The sequence below is a fragment of the Bombus terrestris genome, chromosome 4 (assembly GCF_910591885.1).
Source record: "Bombus terrestris chromosome 4, iyBomTerr1.2, whole genome shotgun sequence".
NCBI lineage: Eukaryota > Metazoa > Arthropoda > Insecta > Hymenoptera > Apidae > Bombus > Bombus terrestris.
In genome coordinates, this window is record NC_063272.1 from 7,444,828 (window position 1) to 7,460,017 (window position 15,190).

The 15,190-nt window shown below is 33.4% G+C and overlaps 1 protein-coding gene across 3 annotated transcripts in view; it reads right to left on the minus strand.

The window, feature by feature from the left end:
• Window positions 1-14,555, minus strand: part of LOC100644843 (centrosomal protein of 290 kDa) — a 169,607-nt gene extending 155,052 nt beyond the window's left edge. For 2 of the 3 annotated variants that reach the window (XR_007223633.1, XM_048404822.1), the window contains exons 1-23: window positions 14,308-14,555; window positions 14,015-14,099; window positions 13,860-13,906; window positions 13,698-13,784; window positions 13,499-13,634; window positions 13,281-13,417; window positions 12,603-12,841; window positions 12,387-12,519; window positions 12,119-12,309; window positions 11,910-12,051; window positions 11,566-11,806; window positions 11,154-11,319; window positions 9,364-10,710; window positions 8,672-8,969; window positions 7,091-8,310; window positions 6,255-6,453; window positions 5,950-6,164; window positions 5,152-5,299; window positions 4,675-5,067; window positions 4,437-4,603; window positions 3,788-3,986; window positions 3,444-3,701; window positions 3,244-3,328 (exon numbers count right to left, since the gene is read on the minus strand). Coding sequence is in view for 2 of the 3 variants with exons in the window: in XM_048404822.1 (XP_048260779.1) it covers window positions 3,254-3,328; window positions 3,444-3,701; window positions 3,788-3,986; window positions 4,437-4,603; window positions 4,675-5,067; window positions 5,152-5,299; window positions 5,950-6,164; window positions 6,255-6,453; window positions 7,091-8,310; window positions 8,672-8,969; window positions 9,364-10,710; window positions 11,154-11,319; window positions 11,566-11,806; window positions 11,910-12,051; window positions 12,119-12,309; window positions 12,387-12,519; window positions 12,603-12,841; window positions 13,281-13,417; window positions 13,499-13,634; window positions 13,698-13,784; window positions 13,860-13,906; window positions 14,015-14,099; window positions 14,308-14,487 (6,303 nt within the window). In the remaining variant the exon portion in view is untranslated. Of the gene's footprint in view, window positions 1-3,130; window positions 3,329-3,443; window positions 3,702-3,787; window positions 3,987-4,436; window positions 4,604-4,674; window positions 5,068-5,151; window positions 5,300-5,949; window positions 6,165-6,254; window positions 6,454-7,090; window positions 8,311-8,671; window positions 8,970-9,363; window positions 10,711-11,153; window positions 11,320-11,565; window positions 11,807-11,909; window positions 12,052-12,118; window positions 12,310-12,386; window positions 12,520-12,602; window positions 12,842-13,280; window positions 13,418-13,498; window positions 13,635-13,697; window positions 13,785-13,859; window positions 13,907-14,014; window positions 14,100-14,307 lie in introns of those variants that run through there. The other variant, XM_003395218.4, reaches the window with a different exon arrangement.
• Window positions 14,556-15,190: the final 635 nt, after the last annotated feature.

Sequence of the window (15,190 nt, forward strand, 5' to 3'; positions counted from 1 at the left end):
AAAGTGAAAACGCATTTCGTACCAGTCATATGACTTACAATATCCTTTACAACCTAACTTTCCATTGAACCATCGAAGCCAAACTTAGCCCTCGATCTCAATTCCCGGTATTGTTCATGTTCACCGAACTCGAAGCACATCCTGGTCCATTGATCTGCGAGCGATCGCCGTTTCCACGATCGATCGTGCGTTAACCGCGGCACAACGATCGATCGATCCTTGGTCTTGAATCTTTCAAGTGCTTCCTGGAGAGAGACGGGGGGAAAAGAGAGAGAGAAAGAGAGGAGACGATTGCGAGACGAAGAGATAAGAGACACCTTCCATCCATATTTATTATCTTTATGTGTTCACAATGTGGCCGTTAAGGAGAACGCGGAAGTATCGCGGTAGATTCCGGTTGTAAATGACGATATATATACGAAACGGAGAAAAAACGGGTGAAAAAAAGAGAGAGAGAGAGAGAGGAAAAAAGAAAGGATACAAAAAAAGTGGCCACCGACGTAGCGGATACGCTCGAGCAATTTATATCGAAGAGACATGAAGACCGCCCGCAGGCGATAAGTATCTGCGTTCGCGAAACAGAAAGAATAATTTGGACATATTAACGAGATACGCGTGTGATTCGTTCTTCTGTTTCTTTTTTATTTTTTTACTACCAGCAACGCTTGGTTGCAACGTCTGTTTTTATCGGGTTGATTTTAATCGTTTAAGCTCGAGTTGCCTCGACGACTTCGACAACTTCGCGCGTTTATCCCTGAAAGTTCATGAATGTCATTCCCCGTCTCTTTTATGTTAGCACGTTTCTTTATCCTTTTTTATCGACTGATCGAACGAAACGGATAATTAATCGAGGAAAGTGTACATGACCATTATAATCGATCATTATTCAAGTGGCTTTGAATTGTGCATCCCGCCAAAGGCTGGGATTGTCGAGACTCTATGCTTTATAATTGTATCCTGTTAGATCTACCTTCACTAGGACTCATGTTCTATTGGATGTAGGTGTTTCTTTTTTTCTTTTCTTTCTTTTTCTTTTTTTTTCGTTTTGGTTCGCTGTGCCGTGTAAGAGTAAAAGCTGATGAACTGCACGCGATATCGAGAGTCGCTATCGTTTCTATCGTAGATCCTGTTGGTTTCTTTGTCTTCTTTTCTGTTGAACATTGTCAGACGCAATTAACAATGGCATAGTGGTGTCTCGCGTCTGAGTGAAAGTTGTTACGTTCTTCGAGGTAGAAAGGGGGAATTGGCTAGTTTTGTGGATAAATAGTATCTCTTTGGAGACTAAGAATTCTCCAATTCGATTTAGTCGTTTAGATGAAGTTACGGGACTAATGGGTAATTTGTAAGAAAATTATTCCCTTGTTATGATATTTCTGACACTGATAACAATTACACCTATTGCAATATGGGATACTATTATGAGTGCAATTACGTATCCCATCTTAAAGATTACAAATTCTTGTTGCAGGCTCGTTCGATCGAAGACACGATGATCGGCGGAAATAACTTAAAATATTTATCTAATACTTGTCTGAAAAATTCGTAGAGTTTTTGATACTTAATATCTGTCGTAGATTTCCAAAATTACGAGTAACATTTTTTCAAAATTAAATATACTATATCATTATACTGCTGTATTCCTCGATAAAGGGAAAATCTGTCTCGAAATGGTTAATATAATTGTTGCTCAGGATAAATTAACACATTTGAATCTGATATTTGTTTCAGTCATGAACGCTTCAACTCGCATTTTGCTGGTGCTCTTCGTGTCCTACGCTATAGCCTTCATGCTCGTTGCAGGGAGTGTTCCTTTCGACCGAGCCATAGGTGAGTTTAATTAAAAAATAATAATGAACTCTGCGCAATGACACGCGCCAATTCCATGTTTGAAAGTTGACCACATTTTGAATTAATTTCTTTCGAGCTATATCTCTAAAAATGAACCGTTTTAATCGCTGTGCTTCGAATTGATTTCTTAGGAGTGTGCATCAGAAATTGCGCCCAGTGCAAGAAAATGTTCGGCCCGTACTTCCTTGGACAGAAGTGCGCCGATTCTTGCGTCAAATACAAAGGAAAGCTCATCCCCGACTGCGAGGATGAAGGTTCGATTCAACCGTTCCTCCAAGCTCTCGATAGCGACTATTAAAACTCGTAATGCTTATTCATGTCAACGTGCATTATACGTAATATGTGCCAAAAATACGTGTTATATATATAATATATAAAATATGTGTTACATAAAACATGTGAATTATGTGTAAATTCGCAAGCAGAGGTTTTAATCTTTTAGAGTCTAAGCAGTATTCGACGTTTAGTTCTTATTTAACAAGCTATTCTCAAAGACAGATTGTATTCTTATAACGAATAATGTGTTTATGTTAATATATTTCTATGCTGAATTGTTTTATATGTTACAATTGAAAAGAATCGAATGAAACTGAATGTCGAGTCTAGTTTGACAAAGGTTTAGATAATATGTATATAAGATCATAGTATATTTTTCTCTTGAGTACAGGGTACCACGAATTTTTACTTTTGTAATCAATTTTTAATCGAAACTCAGGGAAACGTATAAGTATGTGCGAGAAATTGAGAGAATTTGATTTCACGCCTTATTTGTGAGTATTATATATTATATTACATGTATTAGTTAATAACATCGACCAAAAATTTGGGATCATTTGTCACGATCAATTACATTCATAGTGAATTTTCTGCTTAGTTTATTAATCATCATTAATTTGAAATTGATCAAGATATCGATACTAATTCTCGTTTAATTTCGATAGATTTTTGTGCAGAAGTTTTTTTACATAACGTTCATAATGTTCTCAATTCTTGGCTTCTACGGAACACGGTTGTAATTCCAAATTTTTGGCTGGTAATGGGTTTCTATCGCCGTTCAAAGTATTAAACGTGAAGTATTACTAATAGTAATAAATATCAAGTGAAAGAAAAACATTTGCTTTCTACATCATATTTAAGAAAATAAAATTCCCGACATCTAGCATCATCGAAAAAGTTTTCTTAAAAGCGCTTTTAATATCTCAACAACAACAAAAAATGTAAAGAAATGTTTCAAAATTTAACACCATCGACAAGCTAGAAAATATGTACTTTTAAAATCATGTTCTGTCACAAACAAAAGAAACATGACGGTACGTGACGATTTTTAATATTTTAACTGCTGTTCGCACAATCTTCGATAAATAAAACGAATTATTACAAGTACAATTTACTCACCAGACGTTGCTTACTCCGGAATAGGAGGAATTACATGGCACTCTGGTATCGTAGACAATGTCTGTTTTGATTCTAGTTGTTGTACCTGAAAATTATTCGTAAGTTTCTTCATATTATATTGTTTTCTTTCTTTGTATTTATTTTCTTTTCATCTCGAATTAATTTTTCCTTTCTCTTATGCGTATAAAATGTATATTTACACGTTGTCGAAGAGATTTCTCGTTCATGGCTGCTCTCGATAATAAATGTTTCACTTTGTCTAGGAGTTCAGACTTGTGGTACAATTGCTCCCTCAATGTCTTTATCTCCCCGTTATCCTCCTCCTTTTGCACTTTTTCGAACGCAGCTACCCTTCGCTCGGCCAATTGTAAATCCGTTTCTAACGCCACGATTCGCTTCTGCGCTTCCTCGTAATTATTTTTCAACGCAGTTTCGCTTTTGCTATTTAACAATTTGCCCTACACGCGAAATCGATAAATCGTTAGTGATGAAATTAGACGTAAACATGGAATAAAGATATGAAATTAAAGAATTGTTCCCCTGCCTGATGAATATGATTCGTTTTTGAGCCAAGCCTGAGACGTCTGTTTTCTACTTGAAGCTTCTCGATGATTCTTTTCAACGTAAAGATCGTTTTTTCCATCTTCAAGATGGATTGTTTAGTACCGTGGTCTTGTAAATCTTTTTCCGACGATCTTGGAGTCGAATCTGACGATTTTTCTACTTTCAGTAGCTCTATGTATCTATATATGGATGATAAGTTGGAGAATAAATCAGCTTTTTTAATATCATTGCCTGATTTATAATTATACCTTAAAAATAGAATTTTTATTTAATTTTATCTTGAAATATATGAATAATGAAGCTTAAACTGTACAACGAAATATTGTTTGTTTTAATCATCGTAAACAACAGCGCTTCGACTAGAAAATGCCGCAGTGTCTAATAGAAAATCTAATAATTTATCATCGTTCCCTAATTTGTTATTGATCCATAAAAATACATTTTTTGTAGAATATAAAATAGACAATATTATATTTTAAATATTGGAATGTGCAAAGCAGTGGAATTGTTGAAAAAAATAATCCGATAAATATTCCAATTAATTAAAGATGTCCAATCCAGATTCATAAACCTTAACTTACGAGATATGATAATAAAATATTTAATTAAAAACGCATTACTAAACCTACTTTTCTAAGTGTTCAACCTTCTCCCTCAACCTAGGCGTGTCCGCGTTTGCCTTTTCCAATTCGAGTCGAAGCTCGAAGTTCTCGGCTTCCAACGCTAAGTTCATTTTCTCCAAAATATCTTTAGTCATTTCCAATTTCTCTAACTGACTAACAACATAGCTGTTACCCTATAAAACATCGATAAACATAAAGAAACAACTCAACAACGAACCAGAAAACTGCAAACAAAGGAACAGACCTGAGAAATTGTCTCTAAAGCAGCGATACGTGCCTTTTGCTCTTCGATTTTGTGCAAAAGCTTCTCGTTATTTTCGTTCTCCAACCTGTCGGACAATTCTTTGACACGTTCGCGTAAAGTTTCGCACTCTTTCTGAAGATCTCCCATTATATTTTGTCGAACAGTTATTGGTCGAGCTGATAGATTTCCAGCTGCTGTATGACCTTCTGATTTCAATTTGTTTTTTAAATACCATTTTTCCCTTTCCATACACGAAACCACCGATCGAAGTTTCTCGTAATTCGTGAGTAATTTTGAGTGTTCCTCCGTCTTTTCTTTGAGCTTCTCTTTCAACTTTTCGGCAGTTTGTTGCCACTTCTTCTGCTTTTCCCACAACGATAGCTCTTCCGCTGTCTACGCGATATATTTTGAAATTTTTATACATATTACTAGTGTGGTACATTTATACCGGTTAGATGCAAAATTATTGAAGTGTACCTTGGCTTTCTTCGCTTCCTGAGCTAAATATTCTCTGTCTAGTTGCACTCGAGTTTTCTCGAGTTCTTCTTCTAAGGACTTTACTTTACGTTCAAGCAGAATTTCGCGCTGCGACGTTTTCTTTTCTTGTGCCTTTACGGCCATATATCTATGACGAAGGTGATTAGAGAGGGTAATTCAAGGACGATTATGGTTAAAGGATTTCTCCTGTCTCTTGTGATTTTCGTTCGATAATACAAATAAAAAAGAAAGAATAAGAAAACAAATCGTATCAAAATTAAAACAAATAAATTTTGTGTTATATAGAGGAATCTATTTTCATTAATAATTGGTAGATTGGTCCAAAAATTCATTTATTAGTAGACTGTAAATTTTTATGTATTCATGGAAAATTTAAATGTCCAAGGATTCACAGAACGCACATATTGTGCATTTAATATTCAATCCTATCAATTCCAGATAAAATATTAATTTCCAGATAAAAATATCCAAAGAATGGGGATTTGAAGCGACGTTATAAAAAAATATTACGATGGATCTACTCTTTCAGATCTACTCGCAAAGATATGAATTTGCTTAAACGACTGCAGTCTATTTATTAATTTTTTTAGCGTTACCTAAGGGCTTTCAAAAACGAACGTCTTATCTAAATTTTATTTTAAAAAGGTCCTTCTATCTATGATCCATATCTTTTAATACAAATCATGAAAAATATTTCTGTATCCATTGGGAACCGAATTTACTACATTGATACATTATACGTTCTGTTTTCTCACTTTTCGCCTATCACAAAAGTACCTGCGACTAAGTTGTTGCTTCAAATCAGAAATTTCGTTCTTATACATTTTCTCCTTTTCCAACAACGACTGCAACTGTTTCCTCACTGTATCCGTATGATCCTGTTGCTGTAAATTATCGTGACTCTGTGTAATTTCGTGTATCTTCAACTCTGACTCGCCATGAGTTATCGCTTGCCGTGATCGAGTAGCAGATCCCATTAATTCAACTTCGTTCTTCGTCGAGAAAAAAAGAAAGTAATCAAATGTACGTAATAAAATAACATTTAATATAAATTTCCAAAGACCGTGAAGAATCTATGGTACCTGCAGCTCCTGACACGCGAAACTAAGCTGATTTATCTTATCATCTTTCTCTTGCATCTCTTTCATCAAAGACATATTTCCTTTCGTGACCATCATACGATTTTCACATAATTGTTTTCGTAACGTGTCTGCTTCTGATTGCCATTTTGCCAATTCTCCGAGGTAGCTCTCTAACTCGCTTTTATGCTGTTCTTCTAGTCTAACAAAAAGCGATAGTTCAACATCTGATTGTCTTTTTCAACTAACGACATATTAAATAGAAACGATAGATATAGTGTGGTCGTAAATTAAAGCTTCAACTTTGATTATAGTCTTTGAATTTTTATGTTTCATTCTCATTCCCGTTTTGACGAACAAAAAGACGTTCAATGTTCCAAGAGAAACTTTAGTACAAAATTGAATATTAACAATAATTTTTTGTGTATCTTCCACAAAAGTAAGAAGCTTTGTAAAGATAGAAAGATACGATTGGGTCAAGAATGGCCGAAACGATGCATGAACACACACAAACTAGGTACATCCGCACAATTTTAGTTACCCTAATTTTTAGTTATCAGTACAAATGCTGTTGAATTTTACATGTTTTTGTGGATATAATCTCAGTACCGCAAACTTTCCAACGAATCTGAATCCTTTTTTCACTAAAAACGATCCGTCATAATTCTTTTATATGTTTCATCTTTCTAAAAATCGGCAGTCCAATAATCTCAGTCAAAAAAGCGATTTCAATCAAATTCTAATTGGTTTCTCAGCTAATAGCGGAATCAAAACGCGTAGACTTTTAACTGTCTGCTAATTTTCCGACCTCACTATATCCTTTCTACCTACAACGATACCTTTCCCTCGTACGATCCACATGATTCAGCCTTTCCTCGGCCAACCGATGCCAACGATCGCTCAGTTCCTTAGTTATACTCAAATCTGCCTCCAAAGTAGAAACCTTTTCTTTCAACCTAGCAACCTCTTCCGTCTGCATAACGATATTTCTTATATCATCAATTTTCGACTCAGCTTCTTGTACTTTTTCAATCAATTTCTCTGGCTCGTCTCTCCTATCATCTTGCCTCTGTTGAACTCTTTGAGTATCGCTTTGCATAGATAGAATACGACTCTGCAAACTTCTGATTTCTTCTTGTAGACGAGCTGCAGCCTTACTGTGCTCGTCTCTATCTTCTTTCAACAGGTTTTGATATCTGCCTATGGTCTCCTCCTTTTGACTGACAAGCTTCTGCAAGCTGTTTATCGTCGACTTCAAAGCAAGCTTCTCACTACAGTCAGTGGTAGGGTGTTGTACACGAGGCGAAAGCTTGTATTCTTCAATTATTTTCTCTTTTTGCGCCAGTGCCAGGTCTTTGCTTTTTATTATCTCGTTCAACGAGTCCACCTTCGCCTGACACTCTGCTATCTGTAATTCGTACTTGATTAAAGCGGAGGAACGTTCGGAGCTGAGCTTCAGAGCTTGATCCAATTGTTCTCGAAGTAACGACATTTCCTGATCACTTCCTTTTCTTTCTATCGCATCTTTCTCTGCTTTTTCTCCGTGTTCTACGTTTACTTTCTCTCCTATCATTTCCTTCGTCGTTTTTATCGTTTCTTTATATCGTGTATCTTCTTTAGAATGAATCGCTTCTTCTTTTTTTTCTTTGACTTCTATTTCTTTCGACGTTTCTTTCGTTGGCTCTTTCGCCGTTTCTTTTACTTTCTCCTTAAACTTTTCATCTTCTGGATCACTTTCTTTGGAAAAAGTGGTCTGAACTTCAATATCGCTCGTTTGTTTCTTGTCCAAGCAACAAGTGTAGGGATCTGTTTGCATTTCTCTTGGTTTTGTCTCTACGATTGCTTGAATCGACGCATGCTTGTTTTCTGATAACATTGGGCTCGTTGTGTCATTCGTATTGGTTTTGAATCGCTGATCTTGGCCTTTGCTCCATACTCTCTGGATCTGTATCATCTCATGCTCCATTTCGGTTATGACCGATTCGTATTCCATGAATTTGTTGTTGGCCATTTGGATCTCGTATTCTAGTTGTGTTATCTTTCGTTTGCACTTAAAGTCCTGATCAATTATTAATTGTTAATTGTAAATTTAAAGCAAACCATCTGACTTGAAACAAGTCCAAAATAAAAATCAACGAAGAAAAATAACGAAGGACGAAGTACGACCGAATGCAACTATTTTCAATGATTAATAAATTAAAAAGTTTGCGAATTTTATAACTTTACTTATGTTTAAATTAATTAATCGAATCAATCAAGTTTTTAGAATGGATTAAAGAAAATTTGTTTGAAGTATATACAGAATAAAGTACACATCGAATACAGAAATAAGGAAATATGGAGACAGAAAAATATTAAAAAGAATACGTGGTCATTAACAGAAAAAACATTTTGCTAAACAATTTGATAAAAACACATACGTTCAGAGTATATTGCGAATATTCTGAAAATCGCTGCATAATATCTTGGACACTGTTGCTTCCAATCTGCTGTTCTAGTATATCTTTCAAACTTTCAACGATTTGTAAGCGATTAGTTAATGTTTCCTGTTGCTGCTTAGCATTCTCATGGCACTCTTTCGCTTTTTTCATATCCGAATCGATATTCTGGCGTTCGTCTTTGAGTTTCATCGATAACGAAATTACTCTATCTAAAGCGCTAATCGAAGTAGAGCCTGCGTACTGATTTTGCAGAAACCCTATCACTTCTATATACATTCTGCAAAAAAATTCTTATTAATTGAATACCTGTATATCATGAAATATAATAGAAAATAATATCTCTCTAATAAAATCTAAAATCTTCTCCAGCGACATTCTTATATTTCAAAATATATACTTCGTTAAAAATTCCAATTTCTAACTTACCTATATATTTAAGATTATAATTAATTCTATAACTCCAGTATCTAAGTTTAACTTCTAATCTATGTATGTATTAACGAATTCGAAGATTTATTTTTAGTGTAATTCTAATTTACTAATTTATAATTTAAATTTTAAACAATTTCCAATTTATATATTAAAAATTTTGAAATGTTTACTTAATTTCATAATGCAAAATTCATTCATGTCGTCAAAAGAGATCGGAAGTTTACGGAAAACAATTTCACCTGCAACGATTATCGCATTGTTTTCGACAATCCTGCACATAAGTGCGCAATCCTTCGCAAGTTGTCCTTGATTTATCAAGTTCTTCCTGCAAATACGACACCTCATTCTCCAATCTAACTTTCCGCGTATTCAACTCCATCTCTAACAAATTTTTATTCGTCAACTCAAAGTCCAGTCTCGAAATTGTCGCTTTGTCCTCACTAACAGCTTGCAAATTTAATATGTGATGCCTGAGATTATCCAATTCCATCGTTTTTAACGAATTCAATGAATATTGCTGCTTAGCTTCCTCTTGAGCAATCTGCAGTTGTTTCTTCAAATTTTCAATTTCTATCTGAAGAATTGCATTGTTGTCTTTTAATTCTTGCACTTTATTATCATCTACTTGTTGAGTCCTCTCAAAGTGCAAATCTTTGGATAATCTTTTATGCAGAATAATTAATTCTTCTTGCAATTCAGACTTAGCAGCGGCCACTTCTTTAAGATTTCCCTCGCATTTTGACAATTGAGTCTGTAAAATTTCATGCAGACTAGCCACGTGATCAGCTCGTTGCTTTTCTAAAAGTTCTCCAGCCTCAGCTTCTCTCAATTTTTCCGTCAAATTTAAATCCTGATCGCTTTTGCTATGAATTTCTTTTTGCAAATACTCTACAACTTGATCTTTTTCTTGAGTTATCAATTCCAATTCTTTCTTTAATATCTCTATCTCATTGTCATTTCCTAGTACTAAATTATTTTCCATCACATTACGAAAACGTATGCTTAATTCTTCGTGTTTCTCTCTTAATTCATTGTAAATGGCTGAACTAACAGAGTTGAATAAGTTGCTCTGCAATATCGATAACTCGCGTTCGAGGATTTTGTTGTGTTTGGTAGAGTCAGCCAATGCTTTGTTTAAATAACTTTCATTTCTAATTGCTTCTTTTTGGGCCTGGTAAGCTTTCGTTGTTTCCTTATTCAACAATTTTTGAAGAGCGAAGTTCTTTCTGTTTGCAATTAAAACTTCACTGGAAACTTCTGCATACTCTTTGGTCTTAATCACGAAAGCTTTTCGAATCTCATCTTCGCCATCTTCCAATATTTTTGCACTCTGCTCGTAAACATCGAGCTTATGTTTCAACTGTTCAATTTCGTTTTTAAGCTCATCGTTTTGTTCTGTTAAAGAGGTCTTTTGTTTCTCCCATTCTTCTGTCTCGTTTTTATAGGCTTCTTGTAATTTCTTCATTTCGGTAAGATACGTAGTTATTTTTTCACTGTCTGAGTCTTCGGTGTACACTTTATCGATATCGCCATGTACATTCAAAACTAACTTGCGCAGCATGTTATCCTTTCTTTGCAGTTCTTTTCTATAATTATTTATACTTCGTAATAGCAATTTGTTTATTTCGTTGATTCATATATTAGCGAAATATACGGCAACGATTTAGAAGAATATTTATAAATGTAGAGGACGGTCAAAAATAAAAGATTCTAAGTTTGAAGTTTGAGGGATAAAATTAATCTAAAAAATGTCTGGTGGCTTTGATATGTAAATTATAGTTTAATACACATTCAATGGTCCATTAAAAAATTGCCTTGTGACTGCAATAGGAGGAAAATAATACCATTTCAATTAAACACATTTCTCATATTTCTAACAGAAAGAAGAGAATATAATTAAAAAGTTACAGAAATCAATCCTTATATATATAATCAATTTAAATAATTTTATCCCTAAAACTTGAATTAAATTCCATTGAAAAACCAAGCCAGATATTTCGAATCTTCATTACAAGCATTATAAATTTACCTCAATTGTTTAAGTTGGCCTCTCAATTCAGCATTGCTGCCCTGCACAACATTCAAATTCTCCTGCAACCTCATCGCAGGATGATACCAGCCTGCTAAATGTCTCACATCTAACGCCTCTAACAACCTTTCTAAAGTATTAGACTGTATCTCCACACTACTTTTTCCTACGATATTAAACGATTAATCATCTATCTAACTTATACATATAAAAAAGCAAAGCTAATAAAGAACACTTTTTAATAATACGGCAAACGCAATTTACAAACATGATTAGTATACGTGTCTTCAATAGTTTATGTGTGTTACGAAAGACAGAAATTTGGAATAGAGAATGAAGAAGCAATTTTGTCGTGGAAAGAAGGAAAAATTTGTGCATCATTAAAGTACCATTAAAAGTAGCGAAAATTCACCGTCTTGGTTTCGGATACTGTCCAAAATTTCATGCATTCCTGTTCTAAGGGCTTCGTTCTCCTCTATAACTAACTGGATATTTTCTTGTAGCTCAGAAACATTTAATTTCGAATGCCACGTAGGTGTAGATTCCGCCAGTTTGGTCGAATGGAAAAATTCGCCAGTATCATTTACAATAGCACACGAAACATCTAATTCTTTCGATGACTTTTTACATAATTTATATTTTAATACCCTTATCTAAAATATTAAGGTAAACCAAGGAAAAAAATTGTTCGATTCACAATCGAAAAGGAATTTTAATTCAATCGACAAATATCGTCATTGAGTATTTGTTTCTTACGTCTGAATTTAATTCTAAATTTTCCTCGACGAGCAATTTATTTTGATGCAGAAGTTCCGTCAATTTCTTTTCTTGCTCTCTACGTTTCGCTAAAGCGTGTTCGATGGAAACCGATTCGTCTTCTGGTATACCTAATTTTTCTCTACAGTCCATATTATTAACATATGTGCAATGAAAGCTTTCAAAAGGTGCAGTGGTCTTACAATTACCTAAGGGTTATAATTTCCATTTCCTGATACGAGTTTAACATCTCTAATTTGTTCACCACATTAATTAAATCTGTTATACGCCCCCTCTTGCTCTCCAGTTCACTTTTTAGATTTTTTATTTCGTTCAATGCGTCTGTTAAAGCTTGATTCTCGTCCTCATATTTCCTCAACGTTCCTAATACTTCGCACAACTGAATAACATGAAATGTTTAAAAGACCTGAGACTAATATAAGTGTTTGTTAAATAAAATATATTTAATGAACTGACTTTGCCACTTTTTGACTCCGCATCTTCTTCCGCTTCGTTTAATTTAATTTGCAAATTAGATATCTGTTCGTTCGCATCTTGTAATTTTTTTAACAAATCCCTCTGCTCCTTCTTTTTGTCGATCTTTTTTATCCTGAAGGAAATATCAATGAAATTTTAACCACAGATCGATTATATTCAAAACCTTTATTTCCTTAAAAACGATTATGTACATACTTTTGAGCATCTGTTTTTAATTTTTCTATGAAAGTTGCACTTTCGTTGATTTCAACGGTGGCTTCAGATAATTTTGTTTTTAACTCGAGTATAATTTTATCACGGTGATCTATCTGCTCGTTCAAGTGGACGATTTCGGATTTATTTTGCTCTTTGACAGAGGCTACGGATTGCATGAAAGACTGAGACAAATGTTCTCTTAATCGCAGAATTTCATCGTCTTTTTCATCTAATATTGTCTAACAAATTTTGAACGAATTAAAACACGTGAAAAGCTTCATAATCATATTTCAATCCTTTAATTCCCATAGGCATCGACAGATGTAATCTTCCATTCATTCAAATTACGAGTAAACGTAAATAATTATAATATAAAAAAATATGTTTGACGTTTACTTTTTAAGTCTTATATTAGAATTTATAAATTTTCTTACTGTATTTTACTATCCTACCAACATTTTGGTAGGTTTGATACCAACATTTTAGTAGGATAGTAAAACACAGTAGGAAAATTTATAAATTCTAATATAAGACTAAAAAAATAATATTGTAAATGAATATCAAAACAGTTTCAAAATTTTTTAATTCGTATCAATAAAAGCAGAAATTAATAAAATTAATCATATAGCATTATAACCTGAGCTTTGGGAATTAAAGTTGAATTACACTACGATATACCTTCCATTCATTGATTCTAGCATCAATTTCTGTACTAAATTCATCTATTGCTTTATCTCTATCTAACTGTTGAGCTGTTACTTCCTCGACCTGTGTCACTAATGCTGCGTTTTCTCGTTCTAAGTCAAATATTTTTTCTGTAAAAAATACATTCTTGCAGTTTGATCATAAAACTGAAGCTTTTCATAACGAACTAAATAACTTTTCATTTTAATAACCTTTATAATCTATAGATTTGATTTGTGCAGAACTTAGTTCTTCGGTCATTTCATTCATTTTATATGTTGCATCTTCCATTTCTTGAGTTAAAGTGGTTAACCGTTCTTTTAAAACTAAATTGTCCCTTTCAAAAGTCTATGGAATTACAAAGATTTAAACAGAACATTTTAACAATATTTTGTTCCTTCTGAAACTCACCTCTAATTCTGTCATAAGAATTTTAATCTTTTTATTTTTGCCTTGCAAAGCATCGTCATAATCAGTGCTTTCAGATATATCTACGTGCTTAAAACAAAATAACATGGATAGTTTCATAAGAGGTTTTTATATCTTTGCTATGTTACTAATGAAATATCTTACTTTAGATACATTGGTGGTTTCATGTTTTGAATCGGAAGTACCCCATTCTATCATATAAAATGAAACATATTTTATAATATACTTCCATTGCAATAGAGTAATAAAGTAAACCTTGATTAAAATTATACTTCAACTAAAGAATACACATGATTTACCTTTCTTTTTACGCTTAGCAGGTTCAGGTTTTAAGGAAGAAATGGTTTGTTTTAATTCGCCACATTCTAAAAGTAGTGACTCTACCTATTAACAAAATAAATTTCAGAATATCACACAAGAATACTAATTATTAACTTAAATAAATACTATTCTATATACAACGAGGAAAGACATGATAGAAGAATAAGAAAGAGTGCTGCATTTTATTGAATAAATATCACACAAATAACAATAAAGATATTCTATGAAGAACAATTCGTATTAAATAAAAATGTTAAATGATTATTTTTACTTGATTGTCTTTGTATTGCAGTATTTCTTGAGATAGTTTCATCAAAGTTCGTAGGTTATGTATATCACTAATCTCATCAACGTCGCAACTGATCACAGCAGGATAAAGATCCTCCATGTCATCGTCGGTTAATGACGATGGATCTGCTGATAATATACGATCCCAATCAGTACGACCCATTTTTCGCGATATTTGTTTATTACCACTAAATATAACCCTACTATTTCTACGTAATCAATCTGTTTGACGTTTACCAGTGACGCCTGCCAGCTAGTTGTCATGGGAACTCGTTTTCAGCGTTTGATCCGACATCTGACGGGGACTTAGAAAATTAACACGAAAATGTAACATTATTGAAACATTTCCTATTAATGCATGAAAGCGAAAATTTTGTTTGAAATATATACTTTATAATGTTCAAAGAATTTGATAAATACTTTCAAACACTATTATATAAAACACAGAGGTCAATATGATGTTTTCATTGCCATAAATTTGATCAAAATTACACTATTTTTTATTAATGTTAGTTCGTATTTTTATTTTACAAATTTCAATTTTTATATGGAAAATTCATATATATAAATGAATACTTTTGAAACCTCGAATTGAAAGTATTGTACATGATTCAGTAATAGTATTACGTTATGTTATGAGAACTATCGAGACGTTATCAAAGAGTGTTTCCCATAAACAAGATAACCGTCTATACTCTGATCTAAACCTACTAGAATATTGAAGGAAGTACAAGTAACATCATTTAAATACAGAAAAATAGTGAATAAACTTTTCACAATAATTTCTTACATCATGTACAGTGCACATATAGTATACGTACATACCTACATCTAACTTGCGTATTCATAATACAGCTGTATATAAT